Consider the following 26,792-nt stretch of genomic DNA (forward strand, 5'->3'; position numbering starts at 1 on the left):
ATATCAAAATCCCTTACTCTTAAACCAATAACAATTATATCTTACAAATTTTGTGAAATTAGAAAGAAAAAAAAAAAAAGAGTACCATGAAAATTTGATAAAACATTTAATGTACTAGTTAAAAATTAATGTAAAAATTATAATTTATTTTATTTATTAATTTAAATTTAAATAAAATTTATCTTTAATTATATTTAAAATTTATTTATTTTTTAAATATCATGTTATTATTAAAAATTTATTTTTTTAAGAAATTTGATTAATGCTTAATTTTTTAAATTATGAGAAATTATTTTAAAAAATTTTAAATTTGATATAAAATCTATTTAAAAGTACTTTTGGATTGAACAAACTGAAAAAAAAAAAAAATTTCTTCAACTAGAAAATTCTAACAGTATCATTAAAAATAAATAGTTCATGAAAAGTCTCTAACTCGTAGATCATCATAAGTTCCTTTCGAGAGAAGTTATTCTTGTTTTCTAGATACCAGAATATCTGGAGATAGAGGAATAAGAAAATGTAGCAATGGGTGGATAGAAAGACGTTTGATATTATACATTATACATAATTTATTCATATCAATTTCAATTTCAATTTCAATTCCAATTCCAATTCCAATTCAATTCAATAAACACTCAGAAACATTTATATCAATAAGCTGTAAAATGATAGGTATTGAAAAATAATATTAAGACACAGGTTCTTAGAATTTTCTCTTGATACAAAATTGAAGGGAAAATGAGGAGATAAACTATATATCATCATTATATAATTTTGAAGAAATTATGCAGGAAGTAACGAAGATAATTGCACCTGAGGAGAGCTTGGAGTACGAGAAGAAGACAGACACATTTGAGAAGAGAGTTAAATCTGGCCCGTATGACTGTGTTCGCTGCAAAACAACCTTGAGTAGACATGATTGATTTCCGGGCTAAACTCAAAGATAATGAATCCAAAGGAGAAGAATTAAGGAGAGGAAGACAAGGAAAGGTGGTAAAATTTTTGGTTTCAGAATTAAACTTACAGAGAATTCAACTTGTGGGATAAAATCAACACGGAGACAACCACGACCCAGTTGAGAATTGAGTTCTTGGGAGCTAAAGAGCTATATATGAGATAAGTAGTAGAAATTAAGAGCAAAATGAAGGGGGAGAATGAGGGAAAAAAAAAATGTGGAAGAAATGTTGCAGGACAGACATAATGTAAGAGAAAGATTGAAGCCAAATTGGTTATTAGAGAACAGAAGAAATGCTTCATGTTTTGTTTTTCTTACCATTTCTTAGAATCTCTAAGGAAGAAGCAGTGCAGGAGACCAAAGCAAATCCATATAAAATGGAGGGAATCAGAGCTTTCTGTGCTGGGGGGGAAGATGGTGATCGATGAGTAAATAGTTTGATAATCAGAAAGCTGTTTTTTTGTATGGGTCGGGCCTCAAGCCCACAGATTGAACAGAGGTGATATAAGGGCTGTTTTTACTTTTCTGGAAAGCCTCTGATTTCCTGATATGCTTTTGGAATCATATGGATTTTATGATAAATTATTAAATTAATTTTTAAAATATTTCACTTACAATTTTGTTTTTAATATGTTCTTACAATTTGATTTCTAACCATTTGTTTCAGTCATTCACTATTCTTGATTTAAAAAAAGCAAAACTGATTAGACATGTTTAGATTACTCTGAGCTGTTTTCGAAGTAGTTGACCATGTTCTAACTATATATATATATATATATATATATATATAGTTAGAACATGGTTAAATATATATATATATATATATATATATTTTTTGTGTAGTTAATATAGTTTTTGGGCATACCAAATTACATAAATTATTTTGCTAGATGAATGATGAGTTAAAAGAATACAGCACTGAATCTTATTCCCCATAAATGGAGAGGGGTAAATGCAACGCAGTTTCTCTTGAGAATTTTTAAAAGTATATACCTTATTTATTTATATATTTAATCAAACGACTCTCCCTAACGTGGGTACGCACAGTGGGTAATATATATATATATATATATATATGTATACATAACTTCAGTAGAACAAGCCTTCAAACACTATTATGTATCTAATAATTTTTTAGTGTGATTGCATGGCAATTGATCCTAAAAACTTGCAGGGAATTGAATCTAGTAACTAAAATATAACAATCCATAATATTTCCATATGTATTAATATAGTTGAATTAACAAAGTCAAATGTATTATATCTATGCAAATCTTTCATAGTTTAACAATTGAGTACATGTATATATATATATATATATATGTATAGGTAGATAGATAATACATATCAATATTAGCTTTAATCTGATTGCATTAATCTATTGGTGGTATTCTCCAATCCCAATACTTCCTAGCGATCATGTTTCAAGTTCTAATAATTTTTTAGAGTGATTGCATTGAATTGATCCTAAAAACTTGCAGGGCATTGAATCTAGTAACTAAAATATACAAATCCATGATATTTCGTATGTATTCATATAGTGGAATTAAAAAAGTCAAATATCACAAATCTATATATTATTATATCCATGCAAATCTTTCATGGTTCAGTAATCGATTATATATATATATATATATAGGTATTAATAATATTAGCATCAATCTGATTGCATTTATCTATTGGCTGTATTCTCCAATCCCAATACTCCAAATGACCATATTTCAAAAGGTGCTATTATATTATATACATTTTACATCTATATATATATATATAATACGAATATAATATAATAAAGAAGAAATATTAACCGCGTAGATTAGTCTTTTGAATTTTTTTTTTTTTTTTTTTGGGGATGTTCGTGTCAAATTTTTCTATCACATCCGTTCTTAAAAAGGATAAAGATTTCTGAACGCTTCGTCAAAAAAGATAAGAATTTCTGAATGAAGAAATAAAAAGAAGTTCAAAAATAAAATAAAAAACAATTGATTGTTTCCTGGAGAAGTACAAAAGTGAAGTGGAAAGGAGAGTCAGACATAATGGTGTGTGAAAACTGGAAGACAGCTGGTTTGCATTCATGGAGTTTGACAAGTGGCGTCAGCCTCAGAGTTGGGTCTGCACACGAGACACTTATCTCCATAGCCTCTTGTTCTCATTGAAACACACTTGAAAATCAAACCAAAATTGTTTTGTTCTTGCCTTGTCTACTCCTTGAGGTTGATAAAAATGGAATTTTAATACTGTTCATCAAATAATAAAAAAAAAAAAGGACAGAGAATATACAACGTGGTTAATTATTATAGGGCGCGATGGTTAGAAAGAAATATTCAGAAGTCCGATGTTTACCCAACTTCAGTTTCACTTTATTCGTTGCTTTTAACTCTCACCAAACCTTTTTTGTTTTTATGTTAACATACAATTGGGAAATTCACTGAATATATATTTTCGAGATTAATTTACAATTTATTTTAGGTAATTGAGTGAAATAAATTTTAAGAAAATCCAAGTAAGAGAGAGTTCATTGTGAGGACCCAGTAGCAGATAAAAGAACACAGATGGTCCTACTTTTTACTTCAAATCAGAAGGCTTCATCTCATCTAATCTCGTACACACCAGCTACGACCAACCCAAATCTTGGATTGATTTCCGAATCTCTCTTTTTACCCTCTTTCTTCACACATACATATATATATATTTAAACATCTGAAGTACTACCCACATTTTGCTCACAAAAAAACCACCAGAAATGAATTACTCCAGGGCCATCAATTTTTTTAAAAGAAGAAAAAAAAAAATTACTTTCTCCCAAATATTTGTCGTCGCTTTATAAATTACAAATCCTCGTCACAGCACATGTACATTTAATATCGGAGGAGGTCAGCTATGCATACTTCGCAATTTAATTAACGGTCTCCTTTATTTTCACATCCTTCAAATAAATAAATAAACAAACAAATAAATAAAAATACCTACAAACACGGCACGGTTTGACTTCGACCGCAAAGTCAACCCCCAGTGCACGTTAGCCTTGGTTAAGGCTTTCCCACAAAGATGCGCACTTCCTCTTTGCAAACCCAACCCGCCTCTTCCTCAACTCGTAAACCACCTCAAATCCCTGCTGCTGGTAATTCCCAAGTGTAGCCACGGGCCCGCCACGAAGCTCCTCCTCATCCCCACCGTTCATCAACATCAAGCACCCAACCTTCCTCTTCCCATCCGCGAACTCGTAGAAATAATTCCTGCTGGGCAGGACCACACTGGATGCATTCCCAACAAAATGCAATACAACACTTGGCACCCTTACAGCCTTGTTATAGTAATAGCACGGACCCAGTCCGGTTTTTTCCTCTATTGGACGGGCCCTCTCATGGAGTCTTCCCACTCGCCGGTCGAACTCAGCCACCACCGATTCGTATAGACTCGCCGGCAGCATGGTGAACGTGGTCCCCGAATCGACCACCATCCCGCCGCCTCCATGCCTATCGACCCGTTTAAGAATTTCCGGCGCGGAAATTTTTTTTTCTCCGACGGAGATTCCCTCGAGCCCAACAGAGTAGAAATAGGGGTGTTTGGGGTTATCCAGCATCTGGGTATAGATAAACTTAACTCTTTCACCCCCAATCCACTTCTCCTTCTCGTCGACGTACCGACCCAGAATGAGTGGACTCGGGTGAGTCACTTTTTCCGTATCGAACGAATGGGAGACCAAGCAGTAGGAGAATGAATTACCTAATTGTGGGGAGAAAGACGCGAGCTGCGCAGGAAGGGAGAGGACGCCGCGGCCGAACCCAGCTACCCCAATCGGCTCGCCAAGAGTGGTGTGTGCGCACCCGAAAGTGAAATTACGGATGGTGAGAGAATGGGAAGAGACGGGTAAGCTCAATGAGTCCCGGTAGAGGCGGGCAACCAAGCTGCCGTCCGCATAGGCGTAGTAGAAACTCGGACAGGAGAAAGAGCCGCACTCGGACATTTCAATGGATTCGAGAGGGCAGCGGGCGATGGCACAGAGGTCGGAAGAAGAAGGGATGGAGGAGTGGGCGGCGGCGCATGCAGGGGAGCTGCAGGGCACAGGGGAGGCCAAGGAGGAGAGTTTTGCGGGTGGAGTTGGTGAACGTGGTTTGGACTCGCAGAGAATGCAAGTAAAAGGTTGGCAGGGGAACCAGACAAGATCGCTGCCGGTGTCAAGGTAGAGGGAGATAGTGGATGAGCCGAGGGTGAAGGATAGAGTGTAGTCGCTGCCGGAGGAAAGAGGGAGGGAGAGTTGGGTGTGGTGGTAGCGGCGGAAGCGGTTGGTGGAACGAGCAGAGGTGGACTTGAGGAGGTGGTGGGTGGCGTTGAATTGGGCGGTGGAGAGGGAATGGGTAAGAGGGAGGAGTATGGTTGACGAGGTGGAGAGATGGAAGTGAGTATGTAAGAGTAATAAGTAAAGGAAGAAGAGAGAAGTAGCCATGAGCTTAGAATTCATGAACAGAGAACTGTGCATGCAATAGAACAGAGTGTCTGAGTTTATACAGAGAGAGAGAGGGGGAGAGGGTCTGGCTGTGGTGGGTTAGAGGTGATTGGCTTTGTGTGTGTACATATAATATGTATATATAAACAATAAAGGTTAGGCAAATAGGAGATATGTTATTATAATGACATTATGATGTAATTAAGAGTGGGTGGATTAGGAGATTTAAAAGGGGAGTTGACTCCTTGAAGTTAAAGATGGTGAAATAGGAAGACTATTCTTGAGAAGGCAATAAAGATTCTTGCTTCTGCAAAATGCTTCAATGCTCAATTCAATGAGCATAATTACTTTCTACAACAACTACAGTTTAAACTGTGCATAAACATTTACTTTATAATATGCTCAATTCAAATATTATGCAGGAAACAAAATAATTATTCAGCGGAATACTAGAAATATGTTTGCCTGGTGCTGATTGGTTCAAAAATCGAAACATGTTTTCATTGTAAAGCAATAAAAAAAAATGAAGGAGAGAGAACTGGTGATTGTCCTAAGTTGAAAGTTTGGAATAAAATGTAATGGGACCCAAGTAGATTTCCCTGAGGAGATACCCTACACTAGAAAGGACAGCAGAAGTTAGTGTACCTTGCTTTGCTTCTCTTCCTCTATCCACCTACTGTTGTCCCTGTCTCCCTTCACTTCATCATGCTATGATATGTCCGCTCCTCTTCTTCAGTTCTTTGTATCTTCCGAAATGGGCACACAAACTTCTCAAAATTTTTTTTTTCTCAAGTTCCAAACAAAAGTGTAGAATTTTTTTTTTTTTTTACACAAAAATGAATTCATGTAAATTTGGTTCAATCTAAAGATTAAATGGTTGTCAAAAATCATATTCTTTCAATTTCAACCATGAGCTTTCGAAAATAAAATAGAACCAACGTTGTCGGATGCCATTACAAATAAACGTGTCTTAAGGCGAAACCCATCAATGTCCATCCAAACAATGTTATTTGTTAAAATAGAAAGGCAATCCACAATCAATTCTCCCCACATCATTCAATTTCAAGATTAATGTAGTTATCAAAGTGGTTGATTCTGGAATTTACATCGAGTGGCATAATGGGCCGCCGTAGAACGTTCTTTTGTGGGCCCTTTAAGAATGCCACTGCAATATGTCGTCTTTTATTTTATTTATTCATTCATCACAGATTCCCCACGAGCCCACACTGCCTAACCAAGGAGAACCAGAGGGCCCTTCCCTACCAACCATCACACTACCCAACAAAACATGCATCAGTTTTGGATTAAAGTGTTGAGATATGTGCATCTTTATTTAATTTAATTTAACGATGCATACTATTATATATATTTATTTATTTACCCAAAAAATTAATGTATTACATGTCCAATGATTACTTTGTGCACTCTTCTAATAGACTAATGTTAAACAATATAGTCAGTTGCCGAAACATCATCTACTTTAGGCTTTTTAATTAATAGCTAGGCGGTGGTCTATGAAGACTTATATTTACAAAGCATACCATACATAATACTGTATACAGAGAAGAATATCTTTGTATTTTTGTTTACAGAGACAAAAATTTATTTTTGTTTTTTTAAAAATAAAGACATTTAAGCAAAATTTTCACTAAAAAAGCAAAAAATTCTTCCCTTGTAGGCTCTTAATGCCAAGATTACGCATCTCATAAAGCCTAAGCCTAAGCCTAATTGAAAAGGATGGGCTAATAGCAGTAAAAATTAACTCAGTGACTGTACTAAAAACAAAGTAAAGATGAACCATGCTATTAAGTAAAGAGTTGTTCAAGTGATAATCAGGAAGTAGTCTTGCTTCTCAAAGTAGCAAGGGTTCTAAATGTTTGATGGTTGGACGGAAGAAAACCCTACGCTGTCTAGGTTCGTCTTCTACTCAAGTCCTTTTCATGTGTGGTAAGAGACAGCTATTACGTAGGAAACTTCACCAAATATTGCCAACAAATACACACAAAAGATATTTCTCTTCACCAACAACCCATCTCCCTTTTCCCCTCATGCTTATCCTAGCAATAAAAGCTCGATGCTTCTCTCCATTTCGTTTGGTTTTGGGTCAACGAAACGACCCTACTTAAACTCTAATTATATAGGAGATTATAATATTTAATGTAGCTTTGATACTACTCAATTCGGTCTAGTGAGTGTGTTTTACCTAATACACACGTCCTTAATACACAAGGTCTTGTCCCGTTTTGCTTCGTGGACCTAAGCTACAGGGTGGGATTAATTTCCGACCCTTGGCGATCAATGTTTGAAGACAAAAGAAGATGGGATGTATTAAAATATCTTAAAAGAGGGTCAATAAGTCAGATAACCAAGTTTTCAAAGTCTAACATACCGAAAGCCATGGGGCGGTCTTAGACTTCAGGATGACCACAAAAGCAAGGCAATCTATTGAAAAAAAAAAAAAGAAATTAATTAATTAAATGGTTGATGATCACTCGGTGGACAAATCAATCTGAATTATTGTTAAATTCCGATAACACGCCATGACGTTTTGATGATATGCACAAAGCACTGTACCTTGATATGTTTACCTCTAAATATTTTGTACAAATAACGAATTGTTCTGCCATCTTTATTTTCTTTAAGATGTGTTTCCCTTTAAATCCAACAGTAACGCCTTTGATGATATGTAATCATAATGTACTATTGTTGAGTATAAGCCTTTAACTCCTTTAGTTCGATGTTAAAATGAGATTATCTTTCAAGATGATAGGGTCTTTTTTAATAGACATAAAGGGATATCTCCAAATTTCACTAAAAACCTAAATTTCCTCAATTAGCAATTTGAATGTGCATTTGTCTCATTAATTAAGTGCATTCAAAGTTTTAATATCAGAGTGTTACCAACAAAAATGAAATCTTAATATTAAAGACAGAACATACATTTTCTTACTGGCTGAACTAACTAATTTTATAGATTAAAGGACTTCTTTTCTTAATATAGCAGCAGCTTTACTAAAACCTTTCCTAGGCATAATCTCGAGAGGTTAAAAAAAAAAAAAAACCCTCTCCCATGAGCTTTCTCCCTCCATCTTCCAACGGATCAATATCTACTCTCAAGTTTTTGCTTTTTTTATTGAATTTAAGGTGATTCGAACATTCTCACAAATTCAATAAACATTTCTTTAGGAAACTTCGGAATGAAGGTCTTCAATGGAAAAAGCAAGAGAAAAGTTCTCAGGTAAATGGCCTAGCATCATGGACGCAATGCATGTGGTTGTTCATATATAATTATAAGACATGTTTAGGCTATTACCCTGATCTAGCACAGGTCTTTTAGCTGATTATCCTTCACTCTCCCTTCTAGCAGTTAAAAGTACCCATGTCAGTTGCCAACTTGAGAATCTAACACCCTACCATGAACAGAACCAATGAACAACAGAAATCATTCCCCCTCCAAACCCCGCCCCCCCTCACACAAAAAAAAAAAAAGATAAAGGCCCTGCAAGCTGTATCTAATCTCACTACACAAGATGCATGTGACCAGGTCTGAGCCTGATGCCAAACTCACTGGCGCCTGTGACCAGTGTGCAGGAGATGATACAAAATCGACAAAAAAATATTTCTACTCTGCCATCACAGATAATCGCAGCAACAACAATCCTAAAAGATATAATTTAAAGAAAACAAAAAGGCAGTTTAAAGATTAAATCCTCAGGCATCAACCATCTACCTGTCACAAGAATCCTCACGCGTGTTTGTTCATGGAGTGACGTCTTAACTTTTCCATCTCTAACCTTCCCTTTCTTTGTCCATACCTAACTCTTCAATATATGCAGTTATCCATTCTTCAACCTGCTAGCACTCACTTTACTCAATTTAGCTAGTAAAATTTTATCCTGGAGATATCTGCTTCATGACATATTCATCCCATTTAAAACAAAGTGAATAAAAAATCATGGATACTTCACCAATACTTTCCTTGGTTGGGATGTCACAAGCAAGATACATGCCACTAACTTAACTACTAAGAATTATTTACAGCCAACCAAGAATGATATTCATTTTAACTGAGCAAGCTGCTGTATAAATTTCCATCTCAAATTTTTAAGGAACTAGTTGGAAACAAAATCAATGCTAAAGGGACCTAAATTATTTTCAGTATTGCTTCAAGTAAAGCAGGATAGGAGTCCTATACAGTGCTTAAAACCCTGTTTTGATGAGAAAGAAGTTGGTAGAGATTGGGGTGGGACCAATTCTCTCGAGTCTTATCTTTGTTTGGTAGAGAGAAGGAGATGATGGGTTTGGGGAGCACAAACATCGATTTCCTAATAAATGTGAGTGTTCTTTCTTTCTTGTTTTATCAATCACAAATCATCAATGTTCTCAGTGAAAAGAGAGATGACTGCATAAACCCTAACCATGCAGCAGATACTAGTCTAGACAACCATATTAATATCATTTGAATCTAGCCTTATACCTGAATGCATTTAGCCATCAGCAAGTTATGGCCTAAATTATAGCCTAAAAGATAATGGAATGTGATTCTACAGGTAAGTTCACTTTAAAAACAATGTCCCACTTTCGAGTATTCTGTACCGCAAGCCATTTGGTCCAATTCAAATCTCAGGAACGAGAAATTAGTTTTTTAGACTATATGGTAATTGAACAATAAAGGGATGAGAATTGAATTAAACCAAACAAGCTAAGAATAAAAAACCTTCAGCAGGCAAAAGAAAATTCCAAATACTGATTGTCATCTGAAGACAACAAGATAACGCACCTTGCAAGACTAACCCAGTGAATCTCCATTCTTACTCAGCTAAATATGAAAGAGCAAGTGGAAAATGATTAAATAAAAACCAGTTCTATGGGAAACAAATCCAACTTTCATTTTTTTCTCATTTTAAGTTTTTTTCCTGATCATATTCCTAAATATGGGTATGCAGAGGTTGCAGAATGCCACAAGACATTCTTCTAAAAAACTCTAAAATCCAATCTCCTAAGAACATGGAAATGGTTTGCAATTGTTTAGGTTGGTTGGTCAATGGTAAATAATTAAGTTGAATCGATTATTGCAAAAGCTTAAATTTTTGCGAACAATCGGTTATTATCTATTATTTATTACGATACCAGAGCCAGAACTCTAGTCTTCAAATCCCGGTTGTCACCAAATTTCTGTTAAAAAAAGATCACCCTCATCATCTTTGCCATCTCTCCTCTTTCTGCAGTGTGTTCAAGCTTAAGGTATAAATGAAGAGGCAGAGAGAAGTGAAAATTGTAGAAGACAAAGGGGACAAAGGAGGAAATGGTTATCAAGGAGTATATGATCAAACTCCACAAAAGCATTTGCACAGATGTACCTTCAAGAAGAGTGCTCCTAAGGCTAGAAAGCCATCAACAAATATTTTGAGGGTCGATGTGAAGCTAAACAAAAACATGTGGAGCAAGAGGATCTGAAATGTTCCAAGGAGGATCAGCATTCGCATTGCTTGCATTAGAAATGACTATAAAGATGCAAAAATTACTCAATCGTCAAAGTTGCGGAGATTCCATAAGAATAAATGAAAGGTTCTACGTTAAAATCTAACATAGTATCATAATTAAGGGATGTAATCACATATCGACCACGTATAAAGATTTGCAATGGTTTATATATATGTTTGAAAATTCATTTTGGGTTAGAATCTATAAATAAAACCATAGCTAATATTCCAGCCCAAGAAACTTTATGAGACCACTATCATGGGCATTACCATGTTATCCTAGATATCGTGAATCCCATGCATTGGTTTCACAACATAACTACAGATTGGAATGTATAAAACATTTCAATTCTAAAAAAAAAAAGAGATTAAAAAACCTTCTCCCTGAAGGATAACAATTTTTTCAGCGAAAAGACAGGATAATAATTTCCTCCTGTACCATTGTCTAACTTTTCTCCCATGGAAAAAAACTATATCATGATACAACAAGAAAGTGACCATTAATAATTTTTTCACTCTCTCTTTTAAATTTCTCTTTCTCCACTCTTGGTGCCAACATACTCCCATAATGTTTTTTTTTTTAATTTATAATACGTTGAAGTTTGTTAGTATGTTTTAACCATAAAACTTAGTAGATAGGCTCTCTCACCATGAAAAAATTCAAATATAATTGACAACATAGGAAATTCCAAGAGTGTAAGCACAGAACTAAAATATCTGAGCTAATTGAGGAAAATGACTCCTTATTTAGGATAAAAATAACCAACAAAAAATAGTTATGTCTATTAACCAGAGTTTATTACAACAAGGCAAAACAAACTGGCATAAGCACACCTATAAATGAAGTGGCGACAAAGGCTTTATTTTCTCCAACAGCCTATCAGCATCAATAAATCCACCTAGCGGCCCCAAAGATACATACTTCATATGCTTCCACCTGTTTAAGTTCTTCAATTAAAATTACTTGAACACTTTAGGAGACTAGTGAAGAAAACATATTTGAGACTTGAGAAGCACCTAGGTATAAAAGGTAGAGCCAAACAATGAAGGTGGAGATGGTTAACACTGTTCAATGGAGGCTGATGGAAACCAAACCTGTGGAAGGTGCAGAAAATTAACTAATCAATCAAACTTGTTGTGGACAAAAGTCATCAAGAGAATAAAAGATAAAAGCAAACACAGCTTCGGGCCATCTGTGATCTCTTGCTTACTTTGTTCCCTAGTGTTGAGGCTGAGGAAGTTAATTCACCTTGTTTTGTTCGACTTAATTATAATTAGAATGTTTTTTCTGAAAAGATTATTATTATAGGGAGAAAATAAGATGATGCAAGAGAGGAGGATAAGTAATCCTCCAACAGCAACCCAAAAAAGAGCAAAGAGAACAGAAAACCAATTGAATATGCCAATACCTCAGAGGAATAGCTAAAGAAACCCCTCTTAATCCAAAGAGATGCCAAAAAACCAATATGTTCCACAACATAAAAGATTGGAAGCAACTTTTGAAGACTTTGGTATCACTCCAACCACAATAACCCACAAGCTTGCAAAAATCGCCTCTCTCTATAGCAATTTCCGTTCCTTATTACTGTAGAAGCCTTGCATAGACGACAAAATAAAGACTTCAAGAGAAGGGGGGCCAAATCAGCAAACCAACACCCTCTAAAGATATCAAAGAGCATAGACCAAAGTAAACCACATCATGTCACAATGGAGAAAGGGGTGACTAGGAGACTCGGATATTTGATGATGCAAACACAACTATTTGTAGATAATACGTAATTATGTCCATAAGCGTGAAGTATATCTTTAGTGTTAAAATGTTGAGCATTGCATTACAAATGAACACCTTAACCCTAGTAAAATCTGTTCTCTCACACCAAAAAAGAACAAATAGTTAAGACTGTGCTTCAGAGATTGGGGTGGTTAATAAAATTATTAAAGGACCGCCAGATGTAGATCCCAGAGAAATCCAAAGTCCACAGTCAAGAATTGGAAAAGCACTAAAATGTTGAGCATAAAATCAGCTCATAAGCCACCCTTCATCAAGATCTCTAAAAAAGAAAAGCCCCAAAAATTTTGGCCATCCAAATGGTGCATGAAAATGCAAATAGGGGTATGACAAAGTGAAAGGCTATATAGGTGAAGGAAACAGCTAGACAAACATGAGTAGTCCAACCAACTATCTTCTCAAAACAAGATGCAAGTGTCATTCCCCAGCTTCATTCAAAAAAGAAGAGAAAGTGTAAGGCAATTAGGTTAATTTGCCTAATTGAGACTTGAGGATAAAAACCTAGACATCATACTTAGGTTTCTTAGATATCACGCCTGCCACCAATAGCTGTAATGTGAAATGCCTGATGATCTGTGGGTTTGGATTTGCAATTTTGAGGATTGCTCGGAAACAAGGGTTAATTTTTTTAAATGTTGTGTGGTCTGCTTGGAAGTAAGGTGTTTTTTCAATTGAGTGTAGGAAATTTTGCCTACTATACTAATTAATATATATGAAATTAGGAAATTTGTGGATAAAATCTAGGTATCACATCTAGTATTTCGATATTACACTTAAAAATTCTTCAGCAACACACTAAAGGACTTAATTTGAGAATGAGGGAGAATAAATATGCATTAGGAATTTTGAGGTTGGTAAAAGGATTTTTCAACCTCTGATTTGCCTACATCAATAGGACAAGTCATAATGTTCAACCTAAGCCATTAACAGAGGTACAAATATTCTCCCCTCCCCTTCCCTACCTAGTTTCTGAATTAAAAAGTCTCATTGCCCAATTGCAAAAGCTGATTACTAATAGAACACACCAAGGAAAATAGGAACAACCAGATGAATAAAACTCAACCAGTTAATGAGCTAATTACTTGCTGAACCCTTTTATGCATGCACGGGGTGTTGCCCAGCTTATATATCCCTCAAAGTTTGTGTGCACAGGGTATTAGAATCTAGTTTCTGTTGCATGTACTTCTGGAGAGTATTATAAGGCCGGAGCTATCATGCCTTGGAGGCATGATGCCTCAAATGATTTTCACTATCAGATAAAAGGAAAAACAATCACAACTTGTTATTGGTAATAGGGAGAAATAAAAGATCTGCTAAGTGGGTGGACAAGTGTGCTGGAGACAATAGGTCAGTATGTGTTTTACATGATGTGTTAAGCGTGGACCTCTGTATTAGGGAGAATAAGCCTAGATAAGGACGAGGGAGTAGTTGATTCTGAAAATAACTTCCAGATAACTACTCTTTCTCTTGTAAAATGAAATATTTTCTTCTGACAGGTTATTAGGCAAGAAGAAATTTATGAAAAAAATATTAAGTACCTCTTACTAAAGAGATCATTAGATTCTCTATTAATGAGCCCATATTATTAATAGAAATCAGATATCACTGGGTTCTCTCTTAATATGCCCATACTATTAACAAAATCTCATAACAAGATCTGTAAATCAGGATTGTAACAATTTGTTATCAGAGCCAATTATTATGGAGGACTTGCATTTCATGTTTGAAAAATTTCTGCAGACTTATACAGAAAGATAGACGACAAGATGAATTAAAGTTAGAATTTTTTGTGGGAAGATTGGAAGAATCATCAGCCAAAACTGCCCCAAAGAAGTCCGGCAAAGAAAGCAGCCAAGCAGACCACCATCAGTGGCGCCACACAAAAGCTACTGAATCCACAGCATGCAATCTATGTGAAGAAGAAAACTTCCAGTGCAAGCAGACCCCTCTATAAGCACCGTGCAGCACCGCACATGTGCCTCTGCAAGCTCAACGTGAACTGGCAGCAGCCTGGAACCACCACCATGCTGAGCGACCCTTTCTGCCTCTTTACACCAAACTGAACTTTCCCGTTTTGATGGTTCTGACAATGAAGAAAATTCTGAAATTCCAGCAGTGATAGAACCAAAAACTATAGCAGAGACGGGAATTTTGCACTTGAGGACAAGCTCCATTTTTCAGGAGTGGAGTAATGTGATGGATAATATTATGGTTTATTGGGAAGAATAAATGATATGTTAAGTGGGTGGACAAGTGTATTGGGGAGAATAGGTCAGTATACATTATGCATAATATGATGTGTTAAGTGTGGACACATGTATTTGGGAGGACAAGTCTAGATAAAGACAAGGAAGTGGTTAATTTTGGAAATAACTTCCCAGATAACTACTCTTTCTCTTGTGTATTTACATACTTTCTTCTTTGATAGATTATTAGGCAATAAAATTTTCTTGAGAAAAAGTGTTGAGTACTTCTTACTCAAGAGATTGTTAGATTCTCTCTTAACGAGCTCATACTATTAAGAAAAATCAGATATCGTTATCTTTTAATAAGCTCATACTATTAATAAAATCCCATAACGAGATCTGTAAATCGGGACTGTAACACAACCACATGTACGTTTAGAGATTATCATAATAAGGGTGGTACAATCATGCTCCAAAGGCATGATACTCAGTTGATTTTCACCTTCAAATAAAAAGTAAAACAATTTCAACCATTAAAATTAAAGTTCAATGTATTTTTTATTTAAAACTTTCATGCTTAAATTTGTGAGGCGGCACCATTTCTCAGGAGCATGGTAGCATTTCTCTCATTGGAACTTCACAAATTGTGATACGGCTTTTCAGAATAATTTTATCCCAAAGATCAAAAGAGGAGAATATTTCAAAGGTGTCGAAATTGTTGGAAGCTGTCACTCAAATTGAGAAAGCAATACCTGTACTGAGTGGACTGAGGTGCATCTCCGTGTAAAAGTGCTTGACCCACATTTAGCATGTGACTCACTGGTTAAAAAAATAAGAGAAAATAATCCTAATCAGTATATTAAAAACATACGCAATTTAAATGTAATTATAAGGAAAGAAAATAAAAAACTTTGCTGTTGCAACCATAAACAACTTGGGGTGCTTGATATTCAACTTACCCAGAGAGTGATCTTCATCTTTTCTCTGTAGATTTTTCACAGTAGGAATGTGCTCCTTAGGAATCACCAAGTAATGCCTTCCAGTATAACATCACTTTGTTAAAGGAATATGAAAGTAGAACATACCAAAATTGATATAATTAATTTAAGACTATCAAACATCACCAAAAATTGCAACCGTAGAAGTGGTAGGGTTTACAAGAAGCATAACAGAAATGATTTATTATGCAGATTCTACAGCAAAGATGCACAGTTAGGAGTATACAAGATGAGGGCTAAATTAAAAGATAATCTGCTTACCAAGAAAACAATTACAAACGTAGATATTACAAGAAAATATCGTATAAGCATGACATTAAGAATTTTTTAAGACTTAGGATTTGATGGGTTCTTGAAAAGCAAAGTAACTAAGCATCATAAATGGATCCTTTACCCTTCGTTTGGATCATGGTGAATGGTAAAATTTTAATGTATGGTATTTTATGGGCGTGAGAAAACTGTGTTTGTTTCAATTTCCAACAGTAACAAATGATATTTGACTGGTAAATTTTGGGAAGAATTTTTAAATCACCGAATTAGTGGTATTTGACCGGCATGCTATTTGTTTCCCATTATACCTCCATCTAATTTAATTAATTCTATATTTATCCTAACAATTAAATTAATGTGATAATATAAATAATTATTATTTATTTTGTTAAATATAAAATTTTAATTTGATTATGTATAATCATTATTTATTTAAATACAAATATAATTATATTAATAAATAATTTTTTTTTCTTTACATACTTTTTTTATACCATTTACTATTACATATAATATGTAGGGGTAAATTAGGAATTTGATTGAAAATACAATCATATCATCCTATCATTCAAAGAAAAATATACCATTAACATACATTAATATACCATCATTCAAACGTAAAAAATTTTTTTCATTCCAATCCTGTGTTATTGTCATTCAATTACTGTCATTACTATACATTAATTAACAATCACTGAAATTTATCTAAACAAACCCTCAAGCATTACACCTCAGGTAAGGTCTGATTGCAACGCGTAATCACAATTGCATCAATTAATCATAAAGCATTTTTTTCTGTAAATTCTCTCCCAAAAAAAAATTATCGACTCTAATTTAATAATAATTAATTATGACTAAAAACTCTAAATAAAATGCATCACATCCTCATGGTTATAAAAGTTCAGCATTCAGTTTTGAAGTACCTTAAGAACATAAACCATAATCTTAAAACACTTTAAAAGAAATTCACAAATTTGCAGGATTTGTAATCCTCATAAAAAGCCAAAATAACAAAGATAGACAACTGGAAAGGACTACAAACATACTAAGGTGAACTCAACAAATTGACAAGTGTGTCTCTTCTTCTCCGGCCTCCCTCTTTTTTTCCTCTCTTTCTTTCTTCCTCTCAGCTTCCCTCACGCGACAAACCGAGGCCGAATCACCCCACGCCGGAAAGGTAAAGCTTTTTTTGTGTTTTTGGTGACTGTTGAGCGACGGAGGAGTGTGGTCGGGTGTCGGGCTGGCTGCGAGAGCTAGGGCCCGGCTACGTACCTGCATGGGAACCGAGGAGCTTTCTTTGGGAGTGGAAACCAGCCCACCAATGGAAGCCGAGGGGCCTTCCTCGGGAATGGAGACCGGATTCACCCTTTTGGGATTCCAATTCACTGTTCGGAAAACTGAAAAGTTTTCCTCGAGTACGGGACTCCGATCTGCTGAATAAGAAACCGAAAGGTCTTCCCCGAGTACGGATCCCGATGTTTTCGGGATTTTCTGTCGGGTTGTCATTGAAACCTGTAAATTCGATTAAATTAGTTTTGTTTAGCACTTAAATTATATTAATAAATTTGTGTCGTGCGCGTACAAGGAATTAAGACATTCAGGCAGATCCGGAAAGACTGTTGTGTAGGAGTGTAAGTATTCTTAATTAAGTGAAAAGTTAAAAAAATAAATAAAATAATATAAGAAAATAAAAAATAGAAAGGAAAAGAAATTATTATGGTTGTGAAGCGATCAACTAAATAAAATTTCAAAAAAAATAGAATGAAAGTAAAACAAATAAGAAATAAAAAATGCGAGAATGCGAGTAATTAGGGTATGGACCCTGAATGCGCTTTTTGTTTAATCTGAATCGAGGAGGGGAATGTGTGGTTGAAGTTCAACGGGCATGGTGAACCTGCACATGGATAGAGTTTGAAACCTATTCCAGACGTGAACAGGTGTTTGTGAGTATGGGTCACCTACCAAACGTATTTGCTGTGGCCATTGTGAGATTTTGTGTGTTTGTGTTATCCATGCGATGGAAAGAATCTATTTCCCCTCTCCTCGATGACGACATAAACGACATCGCGCGATAAAAACTTAGAAATGACATTTCGAGTGTATATGTGATCTTTCGTGTGTATGTGGTTACGCGGTCATGTTTTGAAGTTATGATTGACATTTAAAAGTATATATATGTTCTTTCGAGAGTATGTGGATATACATTTAAGAATTGTATATGATATTCGAGAGAATTCAGAAATCCGATCAGAAACATGTGAAATAATGAAAATAATAAATGAATTTTGCATTGAAACATCATTATTGTACTTGTATCATATTGTGTGTTTTGTATTAAATCTTATTTGGTTTGAGAGAACGAAAATACTTATTAAGTTGGTGAAACTTGATAAATTTCACCCTGATATTTTTTAAAAGAAAAAGAAGAGTCAAAACAGTTGGCAAACGAGTAAAACCTGTAAAAAATATTTCTGTTTTTGTATATTTTGTGTATATTCACGAAATTTTTGTTTTATTTTACTAAACTCTAAATTTTGACTTCATGTTCTGTATATATAATTACTGTATATAACACATGGGATACTATAGGTTGTATGATAAATTTTGATATGTGTATATGTATATTTTGTGGATCCATTATATGAAAATGACATGAGCAGGAATTACGCCTCATATCAAGTGTGAGGTGTTACAACAATAGTAGGGTAGCAACCTCCTTCTTGGCAATCAAGAAACTTTTTATCTCTTCATGCCCTTGCTTTGTTTCATCATGATTCGATTAAGTGTTGAGTTCAACTCAGCATAACTCGCCTTGTTTAATGTACCAAGTTGTCTCCAAAAGGAGTGTAAAGCACAAATTTGATGAATCGGTCCTCAAAAGTAGCAAAAGCATTTGAGAACTATTGTAGGCCAAATAAGGATTAATATATTATTAAGAATTTGGAGAAAAACCTATATATCACATCTAGTGTTCTTATACATCACACCCAAGGGTTGATTGACTCATACAATCAATTATGAGAAGTTTTCAAAGATACTATTGAATACTTGAATGAATAATAAGTGAAATTACATAATTATTTATAATAATTTTATCTTAATTAAAATTAAATTAGGAAATTTTTTTTCATGGTTCAACTAGGAAATAGTACATTAGTAAAATTAAGAATATTAATTCTAACACAACTGGAAAATAATACTAATAAAAATATACTCCTAACTCTAATAAGACTCTTAAATGATTAAACTAGGAAGTCGCTCCATCAAGTTGAAATCATAGAAGTGGCACGCATGATAGGGTTGAGCCTCTTGAGATCAGCTTTTGTGATCTAGGTGTAATCAATTTTAGAATGTCATTTCCATTTTACTAGAACTTATGATGAGTACTATTCATTGTAGCTACCTCTTGATAATCAATAATATTTTCAATCTCTTCCTTGATATTTGCAATGTCTAGGAAAAGAATAGGAACTCCTTAATGAGAAACTGGATGGTCATCTCCTGGATATGAAGTAAGATCCTCAACATTGATGACCTTATACCCATATCTTCTGGAAATTCGATAATACAAGCATTTGAGCTAATCTTCTTGAGAATTTTCTAAGAGCCAAAGTTTTTGAAATGAGGTTTATTATAGACATCCTTAGGGGACCTTCGAAGTTTGAGGCGTACCATAACTATATCTCCCTCGTTAAAGTCAGCAATTCTTCTTCTTAAATCAGGAAAAGCTTTACAACTTTCATTCCTTAAAGCGATTTGTCACCTAACCTCTGCATGTATGCCATGTATATGTTTGGCAAAGTCTTGTGCCTCAATGCTCGGACGAGTATCCAGTGGTAAGGGAACCAAATCAATAGATGTCTTTGGTGGTAAGCCCATAACACATTCAAAAGAACTTATTCATGTGCTTCGATTTACTAAACTATTGTAAGCAAATTCAGCAATGGGAAGAACAAGATCCTAACTGGTAACATGATTGTTTAATCTCAACATGTTTGCTTGGATTGATACAGTATGCTGGTAAGTTAGGCAATTGAGATCCTAGAACTAAGTCAATCACATGTTGAATACTACAAACTGGAGGAAGTTCATTTAGCAAGTCTAATAGAGCAATATCAAAAAAGTCAAACAATAACCTAGTCACTTCTGGTGGTGTTGTTTATGTTGAACAAGCAACTGGTTCTTTTACTTCTCGACTTACTATAGCATAAACAACTTTTGATTCTTTGCGTCCCATTCAAGTTGCTTTCTCGACAAAAATAGAGTTGTTTCTTTTGATTAGCTGTCACAGACTTTGCAGTCTTCTTGGCTTTCCAAGAGAACGTCTCTTTTTCTCATAAAAAATGAATGTGTTTTCTCTTCTATTATGGTGTGCATTGAAATCATTAACTAAGGACGACCAAAGAGAATATGAGTTACTTACATAAAAACATTATTACATAAGATGACATCTTTATACTTACCACATCGAGAAAAGACAAGACATCGTTGAGTTACTGGAATTGTTGTGTCATCAATCGATGCAATTTTGTATAGTTGTGGATGTGGTTTTGTGGGAAGCTTGAGACACTCTATGGTTACACTATATTTATGTAACTCCCCCCATCGATGACAAGCTTTTTGACTTTTGGTCCACAAATGATAAGAGCTTGGGATATAGTATTACAAGCCAATCTTCTTCCCTCAACTTTAGGTGTTGCAAGGATACGTCTTGCCACAGAGACATGGGAAGCATCCAATCTAGAGTTGTCATCAACCAAGTAAATATCGACAAGGGAAATATCATAATCCCAATCTATTGTATTATCTTCTTCTCCCTCTTCCTCCATTCTAATAATGCAAATTAATTTTCTGAGGGGATTGATAATCCATATGGTCTAGCTTCCCACACCTGAAGCATACTATTGATTTACCTCTTGTATTGGAAACTAAGTTTCCTAAGTTGAAGTTCATGTGCAAACCATGCTCGCCTGTCATAATTTGTTCCAGAGTTCCTCTTGGTGGGTTTCAAGTTTTTTTGAAGTTGTATATTTGAAGTAATCTTCTATATCCAAGGCAGCTTGATAAGTTTGGGATGTGGTTGTAGGAGGTTGTCGGATGAGTTCTCTTTTAATCTTGACTCTTAATCTTGCCTTTAATCAAGAAGCAGCTTGACTATTATCTTTGACTAGTTGACTCTGGATCTTTAATTCTTCAAACTTGTGTGTATTCAATTACTAACAAGTTGCCTTGAATTAAAGTATAAGCTTGGTCACGAAGTTTGTCAAAATAGTTTGAAGGCATATATTTTTCATGAAGAGTGACTTTCATTTCATCTCACACTTCAATTGTTAGTTGTCTCCATCTAGTTATATTTTCATCAATAGTGTATCACTACATTATTTTTTGGAAGTCCAACCAACTTTATCTTGACAAATTGAACATTTCATGCATCTAACATATCATACCAATTGAACTATTCTTCCATTGCATTAAGTCAATCAAGAAAGAAATAAAGATCCCAAAGATAATATCATGACTGATATCATGATTTTCACAGAACTGAGGGACTTTTGTGAAATCTATAAACACAACTTTCTTGGTTATTATCCCAAAGATTGCTGGAGCTCGTAATATAAAAGATTTCAGACCAATTAGGCTGGTGGGTAGTATTTATAAACTGATCTCTAAAGTTCTGACTAAAAAGAATGTCCAAAGTTTTGGGTGAGGTTATTGGAGAGAACCAAAATGCATTTGTGGAAGGAAGATAAATCCTTGATGCTGTTATAGTGGCTAATGAGGTAGTTGATGATATGATGGGGCAGAAAAAAGAATGCATCATTTGTAAAATTGATATGGAGAAGACTTATGATCATATTTGTTGAGATTTTGTTATTTATATGCTTGAGATGATGGATTTTGGGTGTAAATGGAGGAAATGGATAAAGAATTGTATATCTACGACCTCTTTGGTTGTGATGATGAATTGTGGTCCTTCGTCTTTCTTCAGGGCGTCACGGGCCTTCACCAAGGGAACCTACTGCCACCCCTTCTTTTTCTTACTGTAATGGAAGCTTTTATCAGGCAGATAGAGAGAGCTGGAGAGCTTGATCTGGTGAGAGACATACTGGTGGGGGTTGGCGATTCTAGGGTGAAGATTTCTCATTTATTTTTTGCCAACGATGCACTCATCTTTTGTGAACCGGAATTATCCTCTTTGCTTAATTTGAGATGTATTTTAATTTGTTTTTAAATGGTGTCCGGGCTGAGAATCAATATGAGAAAGACGAAAATGGTTAAGATGGGGGATAGGAGGGATGAGTTGGAGATGGCTAAGGTGCTGGGCTGTAAAATCACTTCGCTGCCCATCAAATATCTTCAGATTCCCCTTGCGGCAAAATTTAAAAATGATAGAACTTGGGACCCGATTGTGGAGTTGGTTGCAAGGAGGCTTGCGGGTTGGAAGAGGAGTTTTTTTATCTAAAGGGGAGAGGCTTACCTTAATCAAGAGTACGTTAGCTAACCTCCCAACCTACTATCTTTCTATATTAACTATTTCGGTTAACATTGCTTCAAAGCTTGAAAGAATCCAATGCAAATTCCCTTGGGGTGATGATGATGGTTATAGAAAATATCATTGGATAAGATGGGAGGAGGTGAAGAAACCTATGGATAGGGGCAAGCTTGGACTTAAATCCATTCATTTTGGGTTTTAATGTTGCACTTTATGGGAAATGGCTATGGAGGTATTGTAATGAGAATGACAAACTTTGGAGGAATATAGTGGAGGTGAGATGAGGGGACTACTAGCGCGATGGCGGGAGAAGAGAGAAATACAAACCGCATGGGATGAGTTTATGGAAGAAAATTAGTGGGGAAGGCAATAGTTTTCGGGATTGCATAGGACGGAAGGTGGGGAATGAAGAAAGAGTGAGGTTCTGGCAGGATGGATGGGCAGGGAATTTCAAAATGAAAAACAGATTCCCTAATATCTACAATATTGCTAGTGAGAGGAATATTACAGTGGATAAAGCATATGAGAATGCTGATGGGGGAAGGGGGTGGAGTGTACAGGTTAGAAGGAACTTGCAGGACTGAGAAATTAATGAATATTGTAATTTACTCAACGTGCTGACAGAAATTAACATGGATAATCAGAAGGATATGAGGATATGGAAGTTGGATGAGAAGAATGGATTTTCGGTGAAGTCCTATTACAATTTTATAACCAAAGAGGACAATGGAAATAATATAACGGCCCCATTTAGACAAATCTGAAAAATTGCAGCCCCCCTAAGATGGCTTTTTTTGCTTGGGAAACCTCAAGAGGAAGTATTTTGACTATTGACATGTTAAAGAAGCGAAGCAACATCCTTATTAATCGATGTTTCTTATGCAAGACTGATGAGGAGACATGTGACCACATCTTATTATTTTGCCCGGTAACTCATAACTTGCGGATGTCGGTGTTCAGGTTGATGGGAATGAGATGAATTATGGCGGGTAATGTAAGTAATAATTATAGGCTTGGGCAAGTATTTGTAAAAAGAAAAAATATTTATTTTTTATTCTACTTATCATTTTTTGGATTGTGTGGAAGGAAATGAATGCTAGAGTTTTTGAGAGAATAGAAACGGACTTTATAAACATCAAGGATAGATGGTTTCATATTTTTAGATCCACTTTACTGGGTCATGACATATTAAATTGGAAAGACTTGGCGTGCGTCATTGACGACCTATTTAATATGTAACTACTATGTAATTGGGTGGTACTCCCTTATTACCTTTTGTGAATGATAACACTTTCATCTTTTATTTCAAAAAAAAGAAAGAAAGAAATCAAGATCCCTTCTTCCATCAAAATCAGGGGCTTCAACCTTTATCTTCCTTGTCATATCTCTAGGATTATCCTCAACGTGTCTTTCAGTAGGATGAACTGCTTGAGCAACATGCAGATTTTGAATTAGTGGACCTACTTACGTTGTGCGTGTCTCAGTTCTTTTAGAATTACTTCGATAAAGTTCTGAATTACTTCCAATCTGGTATTAATGGCTGTCTTAAGTGTCTCAAGTTTGGCATTTAATTCAGCATTAGTCACTATTCTTAAAGTTGAAGTTCTCTTAGAAAAGTCTGATTGAGGCAAGAAATGATTTCACATGTTAAAAAAAGAACAGAGGCACAAAATTTACTCGTGGCTAGCCATGCATGGGCTTCACACACCGACTTTTAGTCACGGGACTGCAGCAACCATTTGGCAAGTGGCTCAACTAGAGGTGCTGATCTCATATTGGAGGCTGATGTAAAACATGATAGTGTAGAAGTGTAGATCCGCGAGAGCAAGTGGCTACAGGGGCTTGCACTAGTGAGTGTAGCGGTTTACAATGGAGTTTCATGGCGGGCCTTCAGAGGTAGGCTAGTCAAGCCCTTGTGGAGCAGGTGATGGTGGCGGTGTCAACCACCTCCGGCAAGTGGCTGATGAACGGTGGTGGCAGTTGTTTTAGGGTTTTCTGATTTTTTTTTTCATATGGGTTTGAGACTGTCTAGATGTAGGATTTTAAGAATCCGGTTGTATTATACTTTTAATCCTGCTACCAAATTGATGTACAACATATTAGAGTTAATTTGCCAACTAGGAGTTTGGAAAAAGATCTAGATATCACAAGTAAGATTCTTAAACATCACATCCAATAGTTGATTTTGTCACACAATCAATTATGAGAAATTCTCAAAAATATTATTGAATACTTGAATGAATAATAAGTGAGATTACATAATTATTTATAATAATCTTTTCCTAACTAGAACTAAATTAGAAAATAAAATAATAAAATAAAGAATATCAATCTTAATACAACTAGAAAAAAGTACTAATAAGAATAAACTCCTAACTCTAATAAGACCCTTAATAATAAACTAAAAACTAATCCAACAGTAAATAAATTCCTATTATGGATATGTGCCATCAGGAACCCATCTAGAAATTGTTGAACCAGTTTGGGGTGAAATAAATTGTTCAAACCAATCAAATTTTATTTGAGTTAGTCCTACTAGCCAGTTGCACACATATAATATCCTGCTCCAAATTATGATGACTAAAAAGGGCTGGATGTCGGCAAGACTAGTCGAACAACAGTGGTTGTAGATAGATATTGATGCTCTTGATTGCACTCTCGATGGCACAAAGAAATAATTTAGAAAAAAAAACCCAAGAAATCATGCTATAGTAACAAAATAAAAGGTGCAAATAATAAAAAGTTGAATAGCTTTAGCCCAAAACAATCAATGCCTATGATTAGAAGCTCTAATAAGAAACGTAAAAGAACTACAACAATAAATAACATCCTAATACTACTAAAGTTCTAATCCTGCACCTAGAATTATAAAAAATACTAGAGTTGAAAGAAAAATAACTCCTAATCTATTCTGAAAACCTACTAAACTTTCTATGTATCAAAAGTACACATGCAATACACAACTATAAAAACTAGTTCTGTGGATGGATCCATCATTATAAAGGGTTAAGGAACGAGGGAGCGGGTATTAAACCCATGCTGTGGCCAATAACCATTACACAAATTTAATTCTGATAATGACTTAAGAGATTAGATCAATATTTTGACTGACTTTTAAACCTTTTGTACATGGATGGCATTCCGTCGGTGCCTTACCAATGCATTCTCTCTTTTTCTCTCAATACAGTTGGGCAATCAAGAGTTAATTCCTTCCCAAAAACAATCATAAATGCAGTTAAAACAGACAAAAGTAAAGAACATCCCACTGTGAAAAATGAATTTCAAAACAGACGATAAAAGAAAAAATTTTCCATAAGTAGAAGGAACTTAATCGTACCCCTTTCATTTTTAAGCTGCTTTTTTCTACCAGATTTTATTGTTCCTTTACCGTTGTTCTAAACGTGAATTGTGTTGAATATGCAAATACCTAAACAGATATATAAACTATATGCAGAAGACCATATAGTCATCCTTCAGTAGTAACAGTATCGATAACACACAATTTGAAGATATTGATATAACACGCCAAATGAACTTAAAAGTAATGCATACCAATAGTTGAGAATGGATAACTGACGGCATCTAGTTTAATGAAGGCAACATTCTTCAACCATACAACTCACCGTCATTAAATTAGAACAATTCTTATTGTATTAACTCAAATTAGACTCAGTTTCTCAAACAAATTTGTCGAGAAATCGGAAACCAAAATATATCCATTCAACTGAAATTAAAGAAAAACAAAAGAGAGAGGTGAGTAAAACCTCAAAGCAGCTGGTTTAATGTCTTGAAATGCGACGACCTTCTCATCCTGCAAGGGCCCAAGCAAAGTTGATCAGAGAGAAAATAGTCCGTGAAAACGCCGCTTTGATTGCCGAGGAAATTGAAGATAGTACTCTAATTAACAGAGATTAGTTAGTTCAATGATTTGCATTGGCTCTTAGGAATCAAACAGATAATGGAGAGAGGGGAATAGAAAAGGAATAATACAGAGTGGAGAAGAGTTGCAGAGGTGGAATTGCGGACAATATCACAGAAGATGCAGGGTATGGTGGCTCCCCCCATGTTGACCTAAATGGATGATAAAACCCGTCGATTATAACATTTTTTATTATGGCGAAGATAATTTCTCGTTAACATAATTCCTTACAATTAGTACTCTTATTTATAT

At 35.1% G+C, this 26,792-nt stretch overlaps 2 protein-coding genes across 9 annotated transcripts; both read right to left on the reverse strand.

The window, feature by feature from the left end:
* Window positions 1-2,918: 2,918 nt before the first annotated feature.
* HINT4 (histidine triad nucleotide-binding 4) lies at window positions 2,919-26,770 on the reverse strand. Of its 8 annotated transcripts, none has more exons than XM_088217626.1 (6): window positions 26,612-26,770; window positions 26,386-26,432; window positions 15,820-15,896; window positions 15,613-15,679; window positions 7,792-7,844; window positions 2,919-3,162 (listed from the first exon to the last, which is right to left on the reverse strand). In XM_088217626.1, the coding sequence occupies exons 1-5, from the start codon at window positions 26,684-26,686 to the stop codon at window positions 7,811-7,813; spliced, it is 300 nt and encodes a 99-aa protein (XP_088073752.1). In that variant the 5' UTR covers window positions 26,687-26,770; the 3' UTR covers window positions 2,919-3,162; window positions 7,792-7,810. The 8 variants fall into 8 exon arrangements, 7 of the variants coding, with proteins under 7 accessions (XP_088073752.1, XP_088073751.1, XP_088073749.1 ...); XM_088217625.1 differs by having other exon boundaries at window positions 2,919-3,192; XR_015818359.1 differs by lacking the exon at window positions 2,919-3,162 and adding an exon at window positions 9,133-9,254 and having other exon boundaries at window positions 6,155-7,844.
* On the reverse strand, window positions 3,752-5,521 carry LOC148266231 (Eukaryotic aspartyl protease family protein). The gene has a single exon (XM_088217622.1). The coding sequence runs from the start codon at window positions 5,433-5,435 to the stop codon at window positions 3,975-3,977; it is 1,461 nt and encodes a 486-aa protein (XP_088073748.1). The 5' UTR covers window positions 5,436-5,521; the 3' UTR covers window positions 3,752-3,974.
* Window positions 26,771-26,792: the final 22 nt, after the last annotated feature.

The sequence above is a fragment of the Carica papaya genome, chromosome 4 (genome assembly GCF_054855325.1).
Source record: "Carica papaya isolate Zhongbai chromosome 4, ASM5485532v1, whole genome shotgun sequence".
Lineage (NCBI taxonomy): Eukaryota > Viridiplantae > Streptophyta > Magnoliopsida > Brassicales > Caricaceae > Carica > Carica papaya.